The sequence below is a fragment of the Scyliorhinus torazame genome, chromosome 10, assembly GCF_047496885.1.
Source record: "Scyliorhinus torazame isolate Kashiwa2021f chromosome 10, sScyTor2.1, whole genome shotgun sequence".
NCBI classification, from domain to species: Eukaryota; Metazoa; Chordata; class Chondrichthyes; order Carcharhiniformes; family Scyliorhinidae; genus Scyliorhinus; species Scyliorhinus torazame.
In genome coordinates, this window is record NC_092716.1 from 174,978,097 (window position 1) to 175,003,774 (window position 25,678).

The 25,678-nt window shown below is 50.3% G+C and overlaps 1 protein-coding gene across 1 annotated transcript in view; it reads left to right on the plus strand.

Annotated features, from left to right (window-relative positions):
- Positions 1-18,318, plus strand: part of LOC140430273 (anoctamin-9-like) — a 630,447-nt gene extending 612,129 nt beyond the window's left edge. Inside the window, exon 24 of the mRNA XM_072517696.1 lies at positions 17,528-18,318. Within this exon, the coding sequence (XP_072373797.1) occupies positions 17,528-17,594 (67 nt within the window). The 3' untranslated portion in view covers positions 17,595-18,318. The remainder of the gene's footprint in view (positions 1-17,527) is intronic.
- Positions 18,319-25,678: the final 7,360 nt, after the last annotated feature.

The window sequence follows — 25,678 nt, forward strand, 5'->3', positions numbered from 1 at the left end:
CGCACTGGCTAAAGCAGGTTCCAGACATGGGTATTTTTGGAAACCCCCCGAAAGCGCGCCAGTAAGTGCGCCAGTGAGTGCAGTTCAGGTCACGCAGACTAGAATAGAGGATCTAGTAGAGGCCCAGAAGCAGGACAGCAATCTCTCGGAGATTGTGAAAGGAAAGTTTCCAGCCTCCTACGAGTGGTTCAGAAATACACTGACCACACATGATGGTGTGGTGTTAAAGGACACCCTTTATGTAGTTCCTGAACAGGACAGGAACCAATTGATTTGTTTGTTCCATGATGGTCATGGACACCAGGGAATCGATCCCACTACAGCCCACCTCAAACAGCTTTGTTGGTGGCCAAATCTCAAGGAAGGTGTAAGCCATTACATTGAGAATTGCCTTATCTGTGCGCAGAACAACCCCGACAGATATGCCAAAAAGGCCCAACTCAGTCACACCCGACCCGTTAACGGCCCCTGGACTAACCTCCAGATTGATTTTATAGGTCCATTTCCCCCTTGCAGGAATGGCTATAAATATGTACTGGTGGTCATAGACACCTTTACAAAATGTTTGGAAGCATTTCCAGCCCGCAGCAACACCGCGAAAACCACAGCCAACGTAACCCGACCAACCCCCACCACGTCCAGCCCAGCCACGGACTCGACCTCGACTCCACCCCCGAAATATACACTCCGCCCCGGAACGCCCACAGACTGCAGCAGCAGAGACAGAGACTGTGACTCGGACGATAACCACAGCACGCCTCCCTACTATCCCCATGCAACCGGACCCACACCCAGCGACTCCGACTACGATCCAAGTGATCCCTTCCTGATCACTTTTCTAAATAAATCCCACCACCGAACCAACCCCGACTTTGTCCCCACACAACTCGACACAACTTATTGGCACCACGACAACTCCTACAGACTCGTCCGCAACGACGAGAGCAACCCCAACTCACACCAAGCAGCCCTTTCCGCCCTAATCCACTCCAGAGTTTGGCACCCGGGAGAAGGTGACGACCTCGGGTCTGACTCCCAAGCCGCCAACCCCTTTGCGACCCTGTTCGCAACCGAGAAATGAGGTGTCCACATGATGTTTAAAGGAAACGCTTGGGAAAAGTGTTGTCCTTCCTGATGGAACCTGCAGAATGTCTTATGTTGTTCGTACGTTTGTTTAATGTTGTTTGTTCGACAGGAGAATTTTTTCTCACTGCCACACGCCCATTCACCTGAAACTTCTGAGCACTTGCCCTCAGAGACCCACCGCTGCCAGACGCTTGATCAGCGGAACCAACTTATCTGCAGATACCTGGTCAACAGACCACACGCTTGTTCAGTGGAACTAGCTTTTCAGCTGATACTTGTTCCGGTATCAGACGCCCGATCGTAACTGCTCTTCTAGTGCAAGGGATAGAACCACTATGGCAGCCCCACCACGATGACTACATTTTTGCCCGTTCTTGTCGGTTGCTCAGGCAGTGGAGAAACGGCGTGAGACCCGCCCTGCCTGGGGACCCCCCCCCGTTGGTCAAACACGCTCGGGTCGGGAAGATACGGCATTGGTAGCCGTCCTACCCGGGGACTCCATCCAAATCTTACCCGTCGCGGCCCATATGCACCTCATTTGACATTTTTCATTTCAAAAAGTTTTTGGGTTGTAAATCTGCTATTTACATCCTGGAACATTTGGATGGTAAATAAGCACTGGTCGTCATTGGGAAGTGTGCCGTGTCCTAACATTTGTTTTTTTGAAAAAAAATGATGGAGTCACACATAGTGACCAATTATAAGGGTATAATTGGCACCAAAGGACAGACACACTAGCATACCGGATATTAAACAAAGATAGTTACAGATACTATGCTTGTTTTTACAGAACTACAGAACTTTGAGAAAATTGAACAATGAACAGGTAGATAAGTTAAGGTATATACAAGTCATGGGAACAGTGATCAAACAATAAGTCCAAATCATTTGTGTGAGTCCAAAAGCCATCAATCATCATGGTCAAATGTCTCTCTTGGTTATGAACGCCATCAACGTCCCTGTGCCACAGGAACCAAGAAGCGGTCAAATCACTTTGCTGTCTGATTTGGAGTCCCTTTCTTTTTCCGATGTTTGTGACGATGTTGTCGGATGGCATCTTGTGGCTGTTAAAGTGTTGATGTTGAAGAGGTACCATCAACAGTACCATTCGAGGTCATGGATGTGCCATATGTTGAAGTTGGATAAGACTGTACATACTGTTTCTGGCCAGGTGCTGTGCTGGAAGGGTGATCCTGCTGAGAAGCGTTGAAGCTTGTCGAATTGGAAACAGAATTGCTGCTGGCATAAATACCTTGTGATGGTGTGAAACTAGAACCTTGCATCTGATAGGAATATGCCGTCTGGCCAGGCTGGGGTGCAGCAAATCCTGGGCTGTAACTAGGGCATCCAGTCTGTAGTGCAGATTGTGCTTGCGGTAGTCCTCCTTCGGTCTTGATTCCATTAGTGGGCAATCCGTAGTGCTGGCCTGTTTGAGAATATGCTGCATAGACTGCTGGCTGCTGCATGCCTGAATACTGGGTTTGTCCAGCATGAGCTGTCATTGGCTGCACTGCTGGTGTGGAAAAAATGTGTGGATATAGCTGTGGTGAATATTGGTGTATTCCTCTTGGATTATAGCCGCTACTTGTTATTACTGACCCAGTGTAATTGTTAAGTGATCCATCTCCTGTCGTTGTGGCATCTGCTGTCACGCTGAGCGTGCCATCACTGAGGTTGCGACACTCCCTATCTGGAGTAAAGTCCGGCTTACGTGAATCAGAGTCGGCGTTTGGTTGCTCCCCATCTGGAGTCTTGTCTGTTTTAACTGAGTCAGTGTTGGTTTGTTGATGCTCCCCGTCCGGAGTCTTAGCAGGTTCACTGGAGTCAGCTGAGATTTCTTGGAGCTGCACGTCTGGAGTCGGAACATGCAGGAATGCATTGACTTGTGGAGAGGTGCGAGCGAATGAGGGTGGAAGTATCATGGTGTCACCGGAGTCACCAGTGGTCTCACAGTGATCGTCGAGTGCCTCTGTACACACTAACTGAGGTCTGTCACTTTGCACATCTTGCATGGGAAGTGGGATGCTGTCGTCACTCGTCTCACATACCGTGGGTAGATCCTCAGTAGCTGCTTGTTGTTCACTTGGGTTGGGTAAATTGTCAGAGTCTTCATCTGGTGGCGCAAGCAATGTGGGTGGACTGTCATTGTCTTGCTGTTGTCCTTCATTTGGGCTTGGACTGTCATTGTCGCTTTGTTCTTCACTGTAGCATGATAAGCCGTCATGGTCGTCCTGCTGTGCACTGGAGCGTGGTAGACTTTCATAGTCTTCTTGCTGTTTACTTGAGCATGGCAGACTTGCATCGTCTACCGCTAGTTGGCCAGAGGAGGTTGCTAGACCCTCATGGTCTTGTTCCTGCAAGGACTACACGTCGGAGTCTTGCGTTGCTTCTATCGTGGAGGTTGTCCACGAGCTCGCTGCGGAGGCTTGTGACACTGGAGTCACGTCTTGTGTGTGCAAGGACTGCGCGCTGGAGTCTTGCGTTTCTGCAATTGTGGAGTCTGTCGACGAGCTTGCTGTGGAGGCTTGTGACACTGGAGTCACTTCTTGTTCATGCAAGGACTGCGGTGTGGAGTCTTGTGTGTCTTCTTTCGTAGAGTCGGGAACCCTGAGTGGTGCGTGGACCACGCTCTGTGTGGCAGCAGGCCGCTCTCTGTGGGCTTGTACCGCTCTCTGTCTCTTGGTTTCAGGCCGCAGCATAATCCTGCGCTCACGAGTCGGGATGTCGTATGTGCTGGGCTGAAGATCCTCAAATCCGAAGAACGAATCCGTGTCTGCGTCGGATTCAGTACGGGGGTCGCCAATGTGCAACACGTTTAGTTGCTGTTCGGATTTGGTACTGGGGTAGCCTCCCAAGGTGAAAGCTTCGTCCGAGTCGTAGTCTTCTAGGACTGTTTGCGTCGGAGCTGGCATTGGGCTCGCGAGGTCCAGAGAAAATGTAAAGGTCGGTACCGAAGTATTCAAGGTCGGAATCATCGGTTTGGGCTAGGTAACTGCTTGTTGCAGGGTTCTTTGGAGGTTAATTTCATTTCCTGGTTCAATTTGAGGCATTGTGCTGTCATTCCAGGTGAAGGAAGGCTGTTTAGCTACCAGGAAGATTTCAAACATTTGCCTGAATACCCACCAGTTTTCGCGGAGATCGCCGTGGCACTGGAGCTGCTGCGGAACCCAGATCTCGAACATCTTGCCTGGGTATTGTTGCTGGTTGTCACTGTATGCTGAGATATGGCTACATGGATTGAAACAGTTCAGTCCTGGTACCATGATTTGTTATGTTGCAGGTGTAACATAAGCGGCTTCCTTGTGGCGCATTTGACAAAGGAAGGTTCTGACGTGGAGATAGCTTCAACACGTTTATTAAACTATTTACCCTTCTATTACTCGGGTTCGACACTACTGCTAATCCTACTATAGCTACCCAGACTGACTAACCAGTTGCTGCAATCCACGTGGTGGGTGTAATATTGAATCAACCCTGTGTCTATACTCACTGACTGTCTCCACTGGAAAGAGGCAGATCATGTGTGTGGTGTCCTTTATATATGGGTTGGTGTTATGCCCTCCTGTGGTCGTGTCACCTCCATGTGTATCGTGAATGTCCGTTGGTCATGTCCTATCTAACTGATCTATTGGTTGAGTGTGCGTGTATGATGTCACTGGTGTTCCCTCTAGTGTCTAGCTAGCCTACATGCATTTACATTGATGCACATCACCACACCAACTACCCCCCCCAGCCCGTGGTCTCATCATGTACGTTGTCTTGTGTCTTGCAGGACCTGCCAGAGTTGTGGCGAGTCAATTTGCCGCCCCTTGCCCCCAGTCAGAGCCGGAGCCTCCCAGTGAGCCAGCACTGACAAGGAGAGCAGCTTGGACACCAGCCCTCCGCTCGAGACTCAAGACACCCCGGACGCCAGGTCGGAGGATGACAGTGATTTTCCGTCACAGCTGCCTCCAACACCCTCCACCATCACAGAGACACACAGCTGATCCGGTACAGCAGGTGGAGGTAGGAGCACCCAAGGGGGCGGACGGTCAGAGGGCAGGCCGACCCCAGGAACTAGTTGCTGTCCAGGTAGGTCCTGGGTTTCTGTAACATCCAATCCCAAATGGAGATACAATCAGAGAGCCAGGGACTACATGAGGGGATGTCGGCAAGCATCCAGCAGCTGCAGGCAGTTGGAGGAGTCCAACCACATGCAGGAGCAGGGTGTAGAGCTGGCCATGCGTGCCACCCAGGCCAACATCACACAGGTGGCGTCCGTGGTGGAGGCATTGGTGGTGATGGTCTTGGCTATGGCATAGCATGTTCAAGGCCTGGGGCATTCTGTGCAGGCACTGACCGAGGCCCAAGACAAGGCTGCCACCTCACAGGCAGAAATGTGCCAGAGCCACTTGGACATTGCAGCAGCGCTCCTCAGCATGGCCCAGTCACAGCAGGCCATAGATGAGAACGTCGGTGTCATTGCCCAGGCGCTGGCCGGCGTGGCGCAGACACAGAGGGAGGTGGCCCAGTCCCGGAGGGAGATGGCGCAGTCACTGTCTGATGTGACACAGACCCAAAAGGTGGTGGCACAGTCGCAGCGTGACGTGGCACATTCCCTTTCGGAGATGGTCCACTCCCTGTGCTCCATGGACACGAGAATGCAGACCCTGACAGAGACCAGAGTGGGCCTCCAGGTGTGGCAGCGACAGGGGAGCCTCAGGGATAGCTTTGCTCCAACCCCTGTCCCAGGGAGTAGCCCGGGGTCCATCAGGCACCCTGAAGGATGAGGAGGTGATGGGGCCCATGCCGGTGACTCCCGCAGGGGAGGTGCCGGAACACCGCAGCCCCTCAGACTCCCCCCGCCCCTGTCGCTGGTGCATCAGGTGGACAGCGAGCAGGACAGGGCGGCATCACACCACCTGGGTCATCCGAGCAGCGACCAGATCGCCCCAGAAGACACACGCCAAGGGGGACCCTTGTCGTAGGGCAGGAGTCACAGCAGACTGCCTCCACTCCTCATGTACCATCTGGGGATACCACCTAGATGTAGCGTTATGACCTGTCAGGCCAGAAGGTCAGACACCAGTTGAGTTGGCATGGGTGCAGGGCACAGCTTAATTATAGGGACTAGGGCACAGGCTGTATATATTTGTTCACTATAAACAGCTGTTACTACCGTTAGAACCTGCTTCGGTGCTCTGTCTGATGGGTGTGAAGGGTGTGTTGGTCTGGGCTGACCAGGGAAGGGGGGGGGAAATGGTGCAGGCCCTGTGGGCGGCCTGTGCTCCCCACCTTCCTCTCCCCCCAACGCCACCCGACCGTCCCTACCACTGTCACTCCAGGGATTCGATTGGACCATGCGATGGAATGGCCAGCTCGCATGCAGGGATCAGCCAGGTGGAAGGTGCTACCGTAGGCAGGAGTCAGATGTTGTCATACGATGCAGAGAACCAAATTTATCGCAGAGCGGGTTGTCATCACCCTCCATCCCATGGACCAGACCCGCTGTTACTGCCAACCCAGGGCCCCTACCCCAGAGTGCTTCAGGTATGTATCACGGAGGGTGTGCAGGCGGTGTGTGTGGGGGGTGTGGCTGTGCTGGGAAGGGAGGCGGTGTGGAGTTGGGATGCAGTGTCCGTGCACCTGGCCAGATCGCCCCTCCCCTCCTAGTCGGTAAACCTGGAGGCGATCAGAGCGTCCTATGCATGTTGGCCCTGGCGTACACGTCGTGCGGCTTCCCGTGCATGCCTGGGCCCCATGTCCTGCCCATCCTCGCTCTCTCCTGCATCCTCCTTGTCGGACAAGGCCTGGCCTTCAACATCCTCCTCCAGCACATCGCCTCTCTGCCGCGTGATGTGAAGGACACAACAGGCTGCCACGATATGGGCGACCCTCTCAACATCATACTGGAGGGCCCCTCCAGCGCGGTCCAGGCACCTGAACTGCATCTTCAGGAGGCCGAAGCACCACTCGATCACACTTCTGGTCCATGCATGACCACAGCGGTTCACCCCTGTCACCCAGGAGCCAACCCCTCAGCCGGGGCGTGGGGCCTCTCGAACATCTCAAAGATCGGCCTGTTCTCCGCAGGTGCCCGTAAGGCGACATGCATCCCGTTGGTCGCCCCCTGGACCCGAGGCATCCCGGTCAAGGAGGAGAACCCCGCTGCCTGGGCATCCTGGTGGGCTCAGTCCACATAGAAATGGATGTATTGATCCGCCTCGGCATATAGGATCTCCATGACAGCGCGGATGCACCTTTTCACCGAGGTCTCTGAGATCCCCACTCGGTGCCTGGAAAGACCCTGTCCTGTAAAAGTTCAGGGCGACCGTGACGGCCACTGGGAACGGGTGTCCTCCCCATACCTCCGCGGTGCCAGGTGTGACATCATCTGGCAGATTTGTCGCACTGTCTCTGTGCAGCCGGAATCCAGGCATGCCCGGTCCGGCAGGTCCTCGAATGGCAGGCGGTGCCAGTAGACACGAGGCCTTATGAGGCACCTCCTTGGCACCTCCTCCTTGGCCAGTTGGGCGGCAGGCTCTCCAGCCTGGGCGGCTGCCACCTGCCCCTCTGCAGCACGCTCTGCTGCTGCAGCTACCACCTCCTCTTCAAGCAGCAGGGCAGCCACCATTGCTGGTTAACCTCTGGCCCTGGCGCCCGTCCCTGCTGCTCGGGGTACTGTTGGCTGGCACCCATACGGTGGGTGTTGCCCTGGGTGGTGTGCCGGTGGTTGGCGGCCGGTTAGATGGGAGGTTTGGTATGGGGGGGCGTGGTGTGGCCGGGAGGGGGGGGAATGCGGGGATGGGGGGCACCCATAAGCCAGGTGTTGCTGTGGTGAACCAGGAACCAAGGTGGGTGGTCAGTGGGTGCGCAACAATGTGGCCACCATAATGGTGGTCCGTGCCTGGACACCGCTCCACTCCCGTAGGGGGGTCATTCCGGCCGCTTGGCCTGTTCCCCCCCTCCGCTGGCCCTGGCAGGCCAGCGTCCGGACCGGCAGCTCTCCTTTCCCTGTCCTACCTCCTCTCTCAGCGAGCACCACGATTTTTAAAGGCACGTGGACTGTTGGAGTCGGAGAATCGCAAGTGGGTCCACTAATGAGATGCAAACTGTGTTTAAACGGCACGTGGCATTCGTCGCATTTATGTCATTTTCGAGGTGATGGAAAATAGCAGTTTGGCTCAAATTGCCGCCTGCCGCGATTTTGGCATCGGAAGCTTTTCTCCACCCAATCGTATTTCCCGATTTTGGCGTCAGCTGATGGAGAATCCCACCCTCCATGTTCCCACCCCATTATGGGACTTGGTCCCAGGATGTGAGAATTCCACTCCTTAAAACAACAATACTTCCTCAGGAAACTACGGAAATTCGGCATGTCCACATTAACTCTTACCAACTTTTGCAGATGCACCACAGAAAGCATCCTATCTGGCTGCATCACAGCTTGGATGGCAACTGCTCAGCCCAAGACCGCAAGAAACTTAAGAGAGTCGTGAATACAGCCCAGTCCATCACACAAACCTGCCTCCCATCCATTGACTCCATCTACACCTCCCACTGCCTGGGGAAAGCAGGCAGCATAATCAAAGACCCCTCCCACCCGGCTTACTCATTCTTCCAACTTCCTCCATCAGTCAGAAGATACAAAAGTCTGAGAACACGCACGAACAGACTCAAAAACAGCTTCTTCACCGCTGTTACCAGACTCCTAAACGACCCTCTTATGGACTGACCTCATTAACACTACACCCCTCTATGCTTCACCCGATGCCAGTGTTATGTAGTTACATTGTGTACCTTGTGTTGTCCTACTATGTATTTTCTTTTATTTCCTTATCATGTACTTAATGATCTGTTGAGCTGCTCGCAGAAAAATACTTTTCTCTGTACCTCGGTACACGTGACAATAAACAAAATCCAAATCCAAGATGAATGATCATTTACAAAAGCAAAATGCTGCAGCTGCTGGAAATTTGAAATAAAATCAGAAATGCTGAAAATACTCCACATATTGGTAGCATCTGTGGGGAGAAAAGAATAATTGATTCATATTGTTTTAGATTGATCATCTTTAATCAAAACTGGAGGAAATTAAACAAATAAAGAAGCAGGGGAGGAAGTGAGATTGATTAAATGAGAAAAGGAATGATGGTGCAAAGTAAAAAGAGATGGTGGTGGGACAAGTAAAGAAACAATGATGGAAGGGAGGAAATAAAAGCGCATGCGCGGAATTCTCCTGGGAGGTTGTCATGGGAAGGATCTGGAATGGTGCTGGGACTGGTTAAACAAAATAAAATAAATAAATAATCTTTATTGTCACAAGTAGGCTTACATCAACACTGCAATGAAGTTACTGTGAAAAGCCCCTAGTCGCCACATTCCGGCCCCTGTTTGGGTACACTGAGGGAAAATTCAGAATTCTCAGCTGGTATGGGAATTGAACCGGAGCTGCTGGCCTTGTTATGCATCACAAACCAGCTGTCTAGCCCACTGAGCTAAACCAGTGTTTTTGATCAAGTGGTTGATCAAGGTGTTACAGAGTGAGGGGGTTGGGGTGGGGTGGGGTGAGGTGAGGGGGTTGGGGTGGGGTGAGGTGAGGGGGTTGGGGTGGGGTGAGGTGAGCTGAGGGGGTTGGGGTGGGGTGAGCTGAGGGGGTTGGGTTGGGGTGAGGTGAGGGGGTTGGGGTGGGGTGAGGAGGTTGGGGTGGGGTGAGGTGAGGGGGTTGGGGTGGGGTGAGGTGAGCTGAGGGGGTTGGGGTGGGGTGAGCTGAGGGGGTTTGGGTGGGGTGAGGTGAGCTGAGGGAGTTGGGGTGAGCTGAGGGGGGTGGGGTGAGGTGAGGGGGTTGGGTTGGGGTCAGGTGAAGAGGTTGGGGTGGGGTGAGGTGAGGGGGTTGGGGTGGGGTGAGGGGGTTGGGGTGGGGTGAGGTGAGGGGGTTGGGGTGAGGTGAGGGGGTTGGGGTGAGGTGAGGGGTTTGGGTTGGGGTGAGGTGAGGAAGTTTTGGGGTGGGGTGCGGGCGGGTGGGGTGCAGGGACTTGGGGGGTGGGGAGGGGGAGGTTAGGATGGGGTACGGACGGTTGGGGTGGGGAACAGGGGATGGGGTGGGCAGGGTGGTTAGGTTGGGGTAAGGGGGGTTAGGGTGGAGTGAGGAGGGGTTGGGGTGGGGTGAGATGAGGGAGGTTGGGTTGGGGTGAGGGGTTTGGGGTGGGGTGAGGGGGGTTTGGGGTGAGTGGGATTGGGGTGAGGGGGATTGGGGTGAGGGGGATTGGGGTGAGGGGGGTTGGGGTATGGGGGTGGGGCTGGGGAGGGGGGTTCGCGACTAGGTAGGGGGTCTCACTCTGTCGTGCACTGCCGACCTCTGAGTCCACGACCTCCCTCTCCTCCGGCCCGCCGACCACTTCCAGTGCCCTCTGCTCGGGCATGGTGAGGGGACACAGATCTGATGGTCCCCCTCTGGTCTTCTCCCACTCCCGGCGGTTGTGCACAGCTTTGTCCTGCGGGGGGGGGGGGGGGGTAACACAAACAACGGCACTGGTAGACAGTCCAGCGCATGCTGCCCAGGGGTTGGGTAGCTGATGGCATCAGTGGCCAGTGCACACGCCATTACGGCTGGTATGGGTCCTGGCATGTGGGGCAGGGTGGGGGTCTGGCCGTCCCCTGGGGCAGGGGGTCCAGGTCACATGTCTGGGGGGTAGGTGGGTGAGTACCAGGGGCACAGCGCTGCCTACTCACCCTGGACGCCCTGGGGAGGTTGTGCAGTTTTCTTTCGGCACTGGGTACCAGTCTGGGCGACTTCGCTGACGGCGGCTCCCACCATCGCCCAGGCACGGCGAATGGTGGCACCTGAGGACCTTCCTCCCGGGCCGGGGTACAGCACCAGCCGCCTCTCCTCCACGGAGTCAAGGAGGGTCTCCAGTTGTGCCTTGCGGAAGCTCGGCGTTGCTCTCTTTGCAGCCATGTTCGTTGCGGCGATCGTGTGTGGGAGGTTATCTGCAACCTGTCAATGTCTTGTTATAACTTTCAACAGCCCTTGACACTATCTGCAACTCCACCAACCTTCGTGTCATCGGCAAACTTACTATCCCACCCTTCCACTTCCTCATCCAAGTCATTTATAAAAACCACAAAGAGCAGAGGTCCCAGAACAGTTCCCTGCGGGACACCACTGGTCACCGACCTCCAGGCGGAATACTTTCCATCCACTACCACTTGCTGTCTTCTTTCGGCCAGCCAATTCTGTATCCAGACAGACAAATTTCCCTGTCTCCCATGCCCCCTAACTTTCTGAATGAGTCTACCATGGGGAACCTTATCAAATGCCTTACTGAAATCCATATACACCACATCCACTGCCCGACCTTCATCAATGTGTTAGATCCTCAAAGGATTTAATGAGGCTTGTGAGGCATGATCTGACCCTCACAAAGCCATGCTGACTATCTTTAATCAAACTATGTTTTTCAAAATAATCATTAATCCTATCTCTCAGAAACTTTTCCAGTATTTTGCTCACCACAACCGTAAGACTGACTGTTCTGTAATTCCCAGGGATTTCCCTATTCCCTTTCTTAAACAGGAGAACAACATATGCCTCCCTCCAATCATCCGGTACTATTCCAGTGGAGTGTGAGGATGCAAACATCATCGCCAACGGTGCAGCAATATCCTCCCTCGCTTCCCGTAGTAACGTTGGGTATGTCCTGTCTGGCCCAGGGGACTTATCTATCCTGGTGCTTTTCAAAATTTCCAGCATATTCTCCTTCTTAATAGCAGCCTGTTCAAGCCTATTAACCTGGTTCACGCTGTTAGCACGAACAACAAGGTCCCTCTCTCTTGTGAATACTGGAGCAAAATATTAATTTGGATTCTCCCCCACCTCCTCAGACTCTAGGCACAAGTTCCCTCCACAATCCTTGATTGACCCTACTCTCACTCTGATCATCCTCTTATTTCTCACGTAAGTGTAGAAAGCCTTGGGGTTCTCCCTAAACCTTCCCGCCAGGGCTTTTTTATGCCCCCTTCTAGCTCTCCTAAGTCTACTTTTGAGTTCCTTCCTGGCTACCTAGTAACCCTCTAGAGCTGTACCAGATCCTTGCTTCCTCAACCTTAAGTAAGCTTCCTTCTTCCTCTTGATTAGAAGCTCTACTTCTCTTGTCATCCAAGGCTCCTTCACCGTACCATTTCTTCTTGTCTCAGTGGACAAAACTATCCAGCACTCGCAGCAAGTGCTCCTTACACAACCCCCACATGTTGTGCATTTCCCTGAGAACATCTGTACCCAATTTATGCTCCTCAGCTCCTGTCTAATAGCAGTATAATTTCCCCTCCCCCAATTAAATACCTTCCCATATTGTCCGTTCCTATCCCTCTCCATGACTATGGTAAAGATCAAGGGGTTGTGGTCACTGTCATCAAAATGCTCTTCCTCCAAGATATCTGACACCTGGCCTGATTAGTTGCCAAGCACCAAATCCAATATGACCTCCCCTAGTCAGCCTATCTACATATTGAGTCAGGAATCCTTCCTGGACACACCTGACAAAATCTGCTCCATCCAAATCATTTGCACTAAGGAGGTTCCAGTCAATATTAGGGAAGTTGAAGTCACCCATGACAACAACTGTTACTTTTGCACCTTTCCAAGATCTGCCGCCCAATCTGTTCCTCCATCTCTCTGCTGCTGTTGGGGGGGGGGGGGGGGGTCTATAGAAAACTCACATTAGAGTGACTGCTCCTTTCTTGTATCTGACTTCCACCCATACTGTCTCAGTCATACTGTCTCAGTAGACAAACCCTCCTCGATTACCTCCTTTTCTGCAGCTGTGATGCACTCTCTAATTAACAGTGCCACTCCCCCTCCTTTTTTACCTCCCTCCCTATTCTTCTTAAAACATCCAAACCCCGGAACATCTAAAAAGCATTCCTGCCCCTGTGAAATCCATGTCTCCGTAATGGCCACAACATCGTAGTTCCAAGTACTGACCCATGCTCTAAGTTCATCTCCCTTATTCATGACACTCCTTGCATTGAAACAGACACACTTTAATCCATCCGACTGAGTACAACTTTGCCCTATCAACTGTCTATCCTTGCTCACAGACTCACTGCATACTATGTCTGCCTGTTCAACAGCTACCCCATCCTCTGATCTGTAGCTCTGGTTCCCATCCCCCTGCTAAACTAGTTTAAACCCTCCCAAAGAGCTCTAGCAAACCTCCCACCCAGGATATTGGTGTCCCTCCAGTTTAGGTGCAACCGTCCTTCATGTACAGGTCCCACCTTCCCCAGAAGGTATCACAATGATCTACATATCTGAAGCCTTCCCTCCTGCACCAGCCCTGTAGCCATGTGTTCAGCTACACTCGCTCTCTGTACATTGCCTCACTAGCATGTGGCACCTGTAGCCTGTAGTAAATGAGATTACTACTCTGCTCGACCTGCTCTTTAGCTTCCAACCTAACTCCCTAAAATCACTTTTTAGATCCTCATCCCTTTTCTTAGCTATGCCGTTGGTGCCAATGTGCACTACGACTTCTGGTTGCTCTCCCTCCCCCTTAAGAATCCTGTAGACTCGATCCAAGATATCCCTGACCCTGGCACCTGGGAGGTAACATACCTTCCGGGAGTCTCATTCGCGACCAGAGAATCTCCTATCTGTTCCCCTAACCATTGAATCTCCTTTCACTATCGCTTTTCTATTCTCCCCCCATTCCTTCTGAGCCACAGAGCTAGGCTGAGTGCCAGAGACCTGGCTGCTATGGCTTTCCCTCACCCCCCCCCCACCCCTCCCAACAGCATCCAGGACGGTATACTTGTTTTGAAGGGGAACGGCCACAGGGGATCCCTGCACTGTGTGCCTGTTCCCTTTCCTTCCCCTGACTGTAACCCAGTTACTTTAGTCCTGAACCTTGGCTGTGGCTACCTCCCTGAAACCCCTGTCATGTGAGAGTACGTTTAAGAAATGGGTGTTTAAGAAATGTACCTTTAAGAAATGGAGCTGCTCATGTTACTGGAGTGATGTCAGAATGTGGGTGGAGCTGAGCTCTACTTCTGCTTTTTAGTTTCAGTTTGAGAAAAGCTTGGGTGTGTCTGTGTTTTTCAGTGAGCTGCATCTGGAGTTAAAACAAAGGGCTGTACTGTTGATCTCTGCCATCCAAAGACTATGGACCATTTGGTGAACCCAGAATTGTAAAAGGTCTCAGTTTTGAATGTAAACCTAATGTGCTCCTGTTTGAAGGTTTGTTAAGTCTTTTGGATGTTAAAAGAACAGCTTACAGGGTTACTTAGGGTTGTAGTCTTTGGGGTTGTATTTGAATTAATGGTTGCTTAGATGTTCACTGTTTGTTTTAATAAAGGTTAACTTGCGTTCATAGAATAAACATTGATTTGCTGTTTTAAAAAATACTTTTTTCATTTCTGCTGTACCACACCTGTAGAGTGGGCCGTGTGCTCCCCATACCACAATCTATTAAAAGTTGTGGGTCAGGTAGACTCCATGATACACTTTGGGGTTCTGTAAACCCCGGCCCATAACACCCCTCTCTATCACCCCCTCTGCCTCCCGGATGATCCGAAGTTCATCCTGCTCCAGCTCCAGTTCCCTAGCGCGGTCTCGGAGGAGCTGGAGTTGGGTGCACTTCCCGCAGGTGTAGTCAGTAGGGGCACTGGTGGTGTCCCTTACATCCCACATCCTACAGGAGGAGCATTCAACTGCCCTAACCTCCATCCCCTCTGATCTGAATTCCCAAAAGAGATTTGAAAGAAAAAAAAATACTGGCCCGAATCCGCCCTGCACTGGATTTATTCACATACTGCCCGCTCGGCTCCACCCACCGGCTGCTGTTTACGTGATTTCCTGCCTGTTTCTTCAGGTAAGACGTCCCGAGAAATGGTCTGTGAACCTTGGGTGTGGCTACATCCTTGAAACTCCTCTCTATCACCCACTCTGCCTCCCGGATGATCTGAAAGTCCAAAATGAACTCTCTGCTCTCTCCCGCGCTATTCAAAATGAACTCTCTCCTCTCTCCCCGGGTTTTTGTAGTCTCAGAAATGGAGAATCCTGGTGGAGGGGATGCCAGAAATAATGCGGATACTTGGGGAGTTTGGGGATTTTTCAGGGTATAAATTGAACATGGGGAAAAGTGAGTTGTTTGTGGTGCATCCAGGGGAGCAGAGTAGAGAAATAGAGGACCTACCGTTGAGGAAGGTAACAAGGGACTTTCGTTACCTGGGGATCCAGATAGCCAAGAATTGGGGCACATTGCATAGGTTAAATTTAACGCGGTTGGTGGAACAAATGGAGGAGGATTTCAAGAGATGGGATATGGTATCCCTGTCACTGGCAAGGAGGGTGCAGGCGGTTAAGATGGTGGTCCTCCCGAGATTCCTCTTTGTGTCTCAGTGCCTCCCGGTGGTGATCACGAAGGCTTTTTTTAAAAGGATTGAAAAGAGCATCATGGGTTTTGTGTGGGCCGGGAAGACCCCGAGAGTGAGGATGGGATTCTTACAGCGTAGCAGGGATAGGGGGGGGGCTGGCACTACCGAGCCTAAGTGAGTATTATTGGGCCGCTAATATTTCAATGGTGAGTAAGTGGATGGGAGAGGAGGAGGGAGCGGCGTGGAAGAGATTAGAGAGGGCGTCCTGTAGGGGGACTAGCCTACAGGCTATGGTGACAGCCCCATTGCCGTTCTCACCGAGGAACGACACCACAAGCCCGGTGGTGGTGGCTACACTGAAGATTTGGGGACAGTGGAGACGGCATAGGGGAAAGACTGGAGCCTTGGGGGGGGTCCCCGATAAGAAACAACCATAGGTTTGCCCCGGGGGGAATGGATGGGGGATATGGAATGTGGCAAAGAGCAGGAATAACGCAACTGAAAGATCTGTTTGTGGATGGGAAGTTCGCGAGTCTGGGAACGCTGACCGAGAAATATGGGTTGCCCCAAGGGAATGCATTCAGGTATATGCAACTGAGGGCTTTTGCGAGGCAACAGGTGAGGGAATTCCCGCAGCTCCCGACACAAGAGGTGCAGGACAGAGTGATCTCAAAGACATGGGTGGGGGATGGTAAGGTGTCAGATATATATAGGGAAATGAGGGACGAAGGGGAGACTATGGTAGATGAACTAAAAGGGAAATGGGAAGAAGAGCTGGGGGAGGAGATCGAGGAGGGGCTGTGGGCAGATGCCCTAAGCAGGGTAAACTCATCGTCCTCGTGTGCCAGGCTAAGCCTGATTCAGTTTAAGGTATTACACAGGGCGCATATGACTGGAGCACGGCTCAGTAAATTTTTTGGGGTGGAGGATAGGTGTGCGAGGTGCTCGAGAAGCCCAGCGAATCATACCCATATGTTTTGGTCATGCCCGGCACTACAGGGGTTTTGGATGGGGGTGACAAAGGTGCTTTCAAAAGTAGTGGGGGTCCGGGTCGAACCAAGCTGGGGGTTGGCTATATTTGGGGTTGCACAAGAGCTGGGAGTGCAGGAGGCGAGAGAGGCCGATGTTTTGGCCTTTGCGTCCCTAGTAGCCCGGCGCAGGATATTGTTAATGTGGAAAGAAGCCAAGCCCCCGGGGGTGGAGACCTGGATAAATGACATGGCAGGGTTTATAAAGTTAGAGCGGATTAAGTTCGTTCTAAGGGGGTCGGCTCAAGGGTTCACCAGGCGGTGGCAACCGTTCGTCGAATACCTCGCAGAAAGATAGATGGAATGGAAAAAAGAAGGCAGCAGCAGCAGCCCAGGATCGGGGGGGGGGGGGGGGGGGGGGGGGGGGGAGGAGGAACCAGAAGGACTCTCAGGGTTGTTAATATATACTGTATAATATGTATAGGTCGTTGCGACAGATAATTATATATTGGACTGTTAAATTATATTTTTGGAGAGTGTTACTTGTGATAAGGCAGTTGCCAATTAGGGTTAGTTTTCATTTTTGTTATTTATTATTTATTCATTTTTTTTTTTGTTTATAAAATAGGTCATTGTTATTTGTGTTGTTATAATATTGTGTAAAGGATGCACAATGTACTGTGTTGGTTGACCAAAAATTTTCAATAAAATATTTATAAAAAAAAAAGAAATGGAGAATCCTGCCACATAGATTTTGATAGGGAGATACTATAAGGGGAGAAAAAAATAGAGCAGAGGTAGGAAGAAATCAGGACTGGAGAGTGGCAGGTGGCAAGAACAGGCTGAATAGTGATGAATCGACTATTGCTGTTTGTGAGCGGAGTGACAAGCTGTTTGTGAAGCTTTTGAGGGAGATGCAGCCTGTGCAGGGTTGAGGGACTGTGAGGTTTGTAACCTACTTTATGCTATCATCCAAAGTCAAAATTTCCCCACAGTTTTTGTCGATAGAATTATCACATTATGATAGGAATGTGGAGGGAATATTAAGAATTATAAAAGATAAAATATTTGTGTTGTTTGAACCTTTTGAAGTTATTCTAAATATTTCCTTCCTTTAGGATATTATCAACGAAAACCCCAATGCCTTCACATAGTAATGTGCCGAATTATCAGTTAATTGTATGAAAGATATGAAAATAAAGATAATGGACTGAAGAAAGCGGACTGCCAACCTATCTGATAACACAGCACCGTCTATATTACTGTACTGGATTAAACAAACTATATGACAAAGATTAATTTGGGGGGAAAAAATCATCTAATTGGTTTGTATTTAACCATGTTACATTTCAAAAGAACTATGGAAATACTGGATAACTGAATAGATTTTCATTCTAAATTTATTTGTTCTTGGGATATGGACTTCACTGACAAGGCAGCATTTATTGTCTTCCCAAAGTTCCCCCCAAGGGCATTAAAAGTCAACCATATTGCATAGTACTACAATTACCTGTAGACTAGACTAGATAGGTATTGCAAGAATATTCCCCTGGAGTACATTAATGACCCCGATAAATATTTACAACAATCTAACAGTTTTCATGTCATATTTTCCTCATATGTAATTGAAAATAATAGTGTTACAGTCATCAAAACTCACCCAAACAGATGTTGATCAATCACATACAGGTGGAATCAAAGCTTTTAAAGAAGGTCCCAGGCGTCTAAAACAGCCCATTTCCATTGTATTGTTGCAGATCAGTATTCCTGTTGTTTACATTTTACCCACCTCCAAAAGCACTATCTTGATGGTGAATAGTTTCAAATGTAGAATCAGAAGAGCCTTTGACCAGTTCATCAATCTTTATGAGATGGCATAGAAAGGTGGAAGTCTGCAGAGAATTGAATGTCAGAATGCATCATATCTGAGCCTGATTCTGCTGTAACCCGGTGTTCACAAACCCAGCACCTTACCTGCCCTTGTAGCCATAATATTTACATGGCAAGTTCAGTTAAGTTTCTGATTAATGGTGACTACCAGGATGTCAATAGTGGGGGATTCAGCAGTGGTAATGTTGTTGAATGTCATGGGGAGATGGTCAGATTATTTCTTGTTGGATGTGGTCATTGCCTGTCACTTGTGCAAATATTACTTGCCAATTAGCAGCCTAAGCCTGCACTTCATAGTCAACTGGGGTTACAGTCAATAACAAGAATCTCAAGACCAGTTGTAGCTCCAAACTACTAATGTGACTGAGATCAGCTAACTCAGTACAGACTGGGTAACAAACCTGAGATCTCCTGGTTTGTATGCAATGGAGTTGTCCTTGCTTATTGGACCATGGAAGCTGATGAGAGTCATGAGCTTGAAATTTTGCAATTAAATGCATGGCATTAGCATTGAACTTTGAAGAAACATTGTGAATTAATACTAATTCAGGAACAGATAATTTGCAGGCTCCTCTAATTTTTCACTATAAACCTTGACAGATTGAAAACAATCAGGATTATATCATGTTGATTTTATCCTAAATAACAAATGTGTCTTTTTCATCAGTGAGTTTCTCTGCATACCTCAACAGCAAATTCTAAGTTAACTGATCTCAGTTGGAACAGTAATTGGCTTCAGCACCTTTGTCTCAGTAGGGAACAAAAATAGTAAGCCTGGTTCCTACCTCTGCCTGCTATGCAGTGACCCCTTACTAGAAAATGTAAGTGTATGGATGGTAGGGCAAGACAAACCAGGCTTATTTAGGAAGAATCTCAAGTCAAATAATCTGCCAATACTTAGGATTTTCAAGGAAACCAGGTGGCCAGTCTTGGCATTATATGTTGCATCATAGAAAGCCACTCTTCTGCATGCACACGAGGCAAGGTCTGAAAACTCACCCAATTGTTCCATATTCTGCTGCAACTACTCAAATCACTGGGAGTGGAGTGGGGTTAGACTCCAGTGCAGCGTTAAAAGGCACATTGGTTTGTTGGAAGTCATATCTCTCACTCAAATCTTGAAGGCATTGGTCCATTCCAGGGCCTTCATTAAAAAAAATATCCTGAGTGCTTTTGTCCCCATTAAATGTGCTCCCTTCCCTCCAGTAGTTGTCTTGCCCCCACCCCTCCCTCCCCCCACCAAACGTAGGAAAATAATGCAAGTCATGGTGGTGGACAGACCCTTCCAGATCCTTATTTGGCAGGAGGTGGAATATCCAAGCCTTATTCTCTATGCTTACACATGAAGAATGGTGAACTGGGCGAAGCCTGGATGAACCATACTACCATTGAAGAAAATTGTGAGATAAAAATAAACTTGTTGACTGTAATTCATTGTTCTTGAGCCAAACTTGACTCTTTGAATGAGATATTATTTCTGATTGGACAGGTTTATAAGATTAAGATTTAAATATTGCCTCAGTTTGGATATTAATTTCCCACACTTTTCTGCTGTTTTGTGCATGACTACTGATTGTTGTGATTTCTACCTTGTTAATTTACTTGGCTTGTGATTTAAAGCTTTGTGTGGAAACTGAAAATTCATATTCCAGTCCTTTTTTCATTTACTTACATTTTGCTACAATTGTTGTCATAGAATATACAAATATGATGTAAGGTAGCAAGTACAACTTGTGTTAAAACAATATAAATGCATATCGGTTACATTTTTGAGTCTCCCTATTTTTATTTTTGTGTCTTGGATCATCTTCATGGGTGAATGTCAACTGTCCACACCGTCAAGAGTGTATATCCTTATCTTGAGGTCTAGATTTGCTTTCAATAGTGTGCCTGGGAAAAATTAAATCTATGTAGCTACTCAACTTCCATAATGTAAACTGTAGAAGATCATACTTAAATTTAAAATGTGAAGCAAATTTATTTTTTCAAAAATATGATCAGTATAATATAAACAGTCAATCTTCCATACCATTGCAAATGGAGAATCAGTACTAGCAGTTAGAAGGCCCAAAATAATTGGAACATGGCTAAAGTAGGATTGTAAGGATAAAGATAGGGTGGTGAGTGAAGTAGAAAAGTATATTAAGTTAGGGGAGGATAGGTGCTGGCTTGATCGGGAGAGGGTGGTAGAACAATGTTAAAAGAGGTGGAGTGTAGAGGCATGACAGTAGAGGAATGTTAAAGATTTGCATGGGTGAGAAGGGCACAGGAAGAGAGAATTGAAGATTGCTAGAGGATGTCAGAATGGAACTGATGACTAAAGGAAGCAGCTGTCCTGTTGGAGCCAATAACGTTCAGATTGGAAGGAAAAGGAAGCAAAGAGCCTTTGAGGTAGATAGACTGCGCAATTTACTGGCTACGTCCTACCGGAATTGGGATGGGACGCAATCGGTAGATCCTGGGAGAGGCCTCTCCCATGATTCTCAACAGTCGTTAGGTCTCGTGAGATCTCGTGAGACGTCACAATTTGGATCCCGCCCAGAATTGCATAGTTAAAAGGGCTTAATGGGCTCACTTATCTATGCTGCGGCCAGATCTAACCGGCACCCGGGATCTATTGGCCTTGCTGAGGAGGACCCAGCTGGGCGCCATTTAGCGCTGGTCCCCATTTCGAATTGGCACTTGGGGGGGTCTCACAGGCGATCGGAGGCCCCTGGTGGCTGACCTCTGGCCAGGCTGGCACCCTAGCATGCCTAGTGCAACCTGGGCACCTTGGCACTGCTGTCTGGTTGCCACCCTGGCACTTCCAGGGTGATCAGGCAGCACTGCCAGGCTGTGAGGCTGACAGTGCCTAGCTGGCATTTTTCTCACAGCAGAGATCGGACCCGGAGGTGCCCTGCCCATATGTGGTGGGGTGTGGGTGACCATAGGGCCCCAGTAACTTGTTCCACTATTCAATTTTTTTTTTTAATGCATTTACGGGATGTCGGCATTACTGGCTAGCCCAGCATTTATTGCCATCGCTATTTACCATTCAGAAGGTGGTGGTCAAGGTGGTACGGTGGCGCAGTGATTAGCACTGGTTCGATCCGACCCCAGGTCACTGCCCGTGTGGAGTTTGCACATTCTCCTCGCATCTGCGTGGGTCTCACACCCACAACGCAAAGATGTGTAAAGTAGGTGGATTGGCCATGCTAAATTGCCCCTTAATTGGAAACATTTTTTTAAAAGGTGGTGGTGAGCTGCCTTCTTGAACCACTGCAGCGCCTGAGGTGTAGGTGTAATGGGGGCGATTCTCCGATATTGAGGCCAAGTGTTCGCGCCGTCGTGAACGCCGTCGCGTTTCACGACGGTGCAAACAGGGCCCGGACATGACCTATTCTGGCCCCCATAGGGGGCCAGCATGGCGCTGGAGCGGTTCACGCCGCTCCAGCGGCCTTACGCGGCGCCAAATGGGCACCGCGCCAACCCGCGGATGCGCAGTTGGGTCAGCCCAATCCTGCGCATGCGCAGTTGGGCCGCACCATCCTGCTCATGCGCGGGGAACGTCTTACGCACGCCGGCCCCTCACCAACATGGAGCCGGTGTTCTGGGGCCGTGCGCAGAAGGAGGTAGGCCCGGGGGGGGAGAGGCCGGCCCGCCGATCGGTGGGCCCCGATCGCAGGCCAGACCCCATCGGAGGCCGCCCCAGTGAAGGAGCCCACGTCCCCCCCGCCCCACAGGCCGTTCCCACAGAGCTCCCGCCGGCAGCGACCAAGGGTGGACGGCGCTGGCGGGAACCTTTCGTGTTGTAGCGGCCGCTCGGCCCATCCGGCCAGAGAATCGCCGCTCGCCGGTTCTCCAAGTGGCCCGATGCGAATTCGCGTGCCGCTGGTTTCCAGGGGGTGGGAGAATCGCGTGCGGGGGTCGGGGCGGCGTGGCGCGATTCGTGCGGCGCCCCCGCAATTCTCCCCCCCCCAGCGTGGGGGGGGAGAATAGCGCCCCTCGAACCTTGTTGATCATTGACCTTAAGCCCACTTTCCTGCCCACTTCTCATGTCCCGGGTCTCCTTCAGCCTTAAATATTTTCAAGAATAGAGCAACTTTCCTTCTTCACATACACTTGCCAAATTCCTATTTTCCTGGTTAGTTTACTCTCATTCTATTTTTTCCTCTTTTTAAAACTAAATTTTGGTGGCTCTTTGTTGGTTTCTAATACACTGTCACTTCTCAGGCTTACTATCAATACCCTCTGCAACATTATACACCTCTTTTAATCAAATATTATTCTTAACTTCCTTAGTAAGCTGCGTATGCATCTTTCTTGCTGAGTTTTTGCTTTTCAATGGAATGTATTTTTGTTGAATATTCCCCACTGTTTATTATGTCCGTACCTTTATATTCCTGATGGTAGCAGGCAAGTAGATAAGGTGATCAAGAACGGACACTTTCCTTTGCTGTTCGAGGCTGAGAGTATAACAGAAGAGGGTTATGATGGCGATGTATAAATGTATGGGAAGGATGTGATTTCGCTAGAGAAAAGACAGAGGAGATTTACAAGGATGTTGCCAAAAACAGACAACTGTAAGCATGAGGGAATATTGAATAGGCTGGGGTTGTTTCCTTTGGGACAACGGATGTTAAGGAGAGATTTATTTGAGGTGTATAAAATTGTGAGGACCTAAATAGAATGGATAAGAAGGACCTAGTTTGATCTGCATAGAAGCTAATAACTAAAGGACATAGATTTTAAGTATTGGGTGGTTGGGGTCTAGAACTCACTGTCTGAAAGGGTGGTAGACAGAAACCCTCACTTCATTAAAAAAAACACTTAGGGGCAGCACGGTAGCACAGTGGTTGGCACAGTTGCTTCACAGCTCCAGGGTCCCAGGTTCGAGTCCCGGCTTGGGTCATTGTCTGTGCGGAGCCTGCACGTTCTCCCCATGTCTGTGGGTTTCCTCCGGGTGCTGCGGTTTCCTCCCACAGTCCAGAGATGTGCAGGTTAGGTGGATTGGCCATGCTAAATTGCTCTTAGTGTCTAAAAAGGTTGGATGGGCTTAGGTAGGGTGTTCTTTCCAAGGGCCGATGCAGACTCAATGGGCCGAATGGCCTCCTTCTGCACTGTAAATTTTGTGAAAATGCAGAGACACACACCTCGATGGGTGAAAGTATTGGACAGGCTTCTGGGACACATAATAATAATCTGTCACAAGTAGGCTTACATTAATACTGCAATGAAGTTACTGTGAAATTCTGGTGAACATCACACAGTTGCAGATCCACATCAGGTGGAGTCAGGAACATCCAGGTGAGACAGCAGTCGGACGTCTCCTGGATCCCAGGACCCAGATGAGTTCTAGTCAGATGCTGAGCCTCTGGACCAAGCTACCCCCAAGCTGATGCAGTCGATTTGGTGCGACCGTGAGATTCAGAGGGGATGTCAGCGACACGCCAGCAGGTCCAGAACCAATTGGAGGAATCCCAAAGGCTAAGGACGCAGGAGAGAGCGCCGGCAATGCGTGACATCGAGGCTAACACTGCTAGGGTGGTGACTACCATGGAGAACTTGGTGCACACCTCACCACCATGTCCAAGTCAGTGGGGGACGTGTACCTGACGCAGGTGGACCTTTCCGAGGCGCTGCAGAGCATGCCTCAGGTGGGCATTGCCAATGCCCTCCGGTGCATGTCCCAGATGCTGGACGGCGTGTCCAAGATGCTGGGGACGTGCCCAGTCTCAGGTGGGTATTGCCGAGGCACTCCAGAATATGTCCCGGTCACTGAAGACCATGTCCCAGATGTAAGTAGACATTGGCAAGGCGCTGCAGAGCATGGCCAGCTCACAGAGGATCATCGCCGCAGACATTGGGCAGCCAATGGCTGGCACAGGCAGGTGACGCAGGAGCATCCGGAGCTCAATATAGCTGCCCCTCCATCCCGAGATGATCTCCAGGGCCCCATTGGCAACAATCAGGAGGAGGGAATGCTGGACAGCGACCTGGAGCCTTCTTCCAGGGAGACGACAGCGGTCACCAGCTCTTCCGAATCCAACCTCCCTGACAACGGCGCATCTTGGGATCAGCTTGCGGAATAAGGTGGAATGACAAAGCATGTGCCATCGCCAAGTCAGCAAGGGGCGTACCTCCCCAGGCCCTCCACAGGACACCCGCCAGGGGCATCAAAGGCCACAAGTAAATAGCAGGCTGCCTCCACCTCTGATGTGTATCCTGGGGACACACCTCGGTGTAAGGTAGAGCACGGAGGGCGAAGCACATTGAGGATCATGGAGAGGGCATTGTGGAGGATGGGGACTGCACCATTGGTAGCTAGGGACAGTTGGGTTCACTATTGCACTTCTACACTATTAAAACAGATTACACCCGCACTCAGCGATTGGGATATTGGGTCTTAAGAACATAAGAAGTAGGAGCAGGTGTAGGCCATCTGATCCCTCGAGCCTGCTCCGCCATTCAATGAGATCTTGGCTGATCTTTTGTGGACTCAGCTCCACTTTCTGGCCCAAACACCATAACCCTTAATCCCTTTATCCTTCAAAAAACTATCTATCTTTATCTTAAAAACATTTAATGAAGGGGCCTCAACTGCTTCTCTGGGCAAGGAATTCTATAGATTCACAACCCTTTGGGTGAAGAAGTTCCTCCTAAGCTCAGTCCTAAATCTACTTCCCCTTATTTTGAGGCTATGCCCCCTAGTTCTGCTTTCACCCGCCAGTGGAAACAACCTGCCAGTACATCCTTTCTCAGGTAAGGAGACCAAAACTGATCACAATACTCCAGGTGTGGTCTCACTAACACCTTATATAATTGCAGCATAACCTCCCTCGTCTTAAACTCTATCCCTCCAGCAATGAAGGACAAAACTCCATTTGCCTTCTTAATCACCTGTTGCACCTGTAAACTAACTTTTTGCGACTCATGCACTAGCACACCCAGGTCTCTCTGCACAGCAGCATGTTTTAATATTTTATCATTTAAATAATCCCTTTTGCTGTTATTCCTACCAAAATGGGCCGTACTGGGTGGATATGATCTTGGAGAAGGGGCCGGCCCAGAGGCTTGCTTTGAGGTTTGTTGTGGGCTTGTTGGCGGACCCAAACTTATGTATCAAGGTGGGGAGGGTGATGGAGAACCATGTGGAGTTTAATCAAAATAGGGAGTTTGGGAGGCATTGAAGGCAGGAGCGAGAGGGGAGGTCATCGCATTTATAGCGAAAGTGGATCGGGAGGTGCAGCAGCGGCTGATAGAGGAGATTTTAGAGGTGGATGGAAGATACGCAGAGGATCCGGAGCTGGGGCTGTTGGTGAGGAAGAAGGAGTTGCAGGCGACGTTTGACCACTTGTCTATGGGAAGGGCAGTTCAGCAGTTGAGGTGAGCGCAGGGGG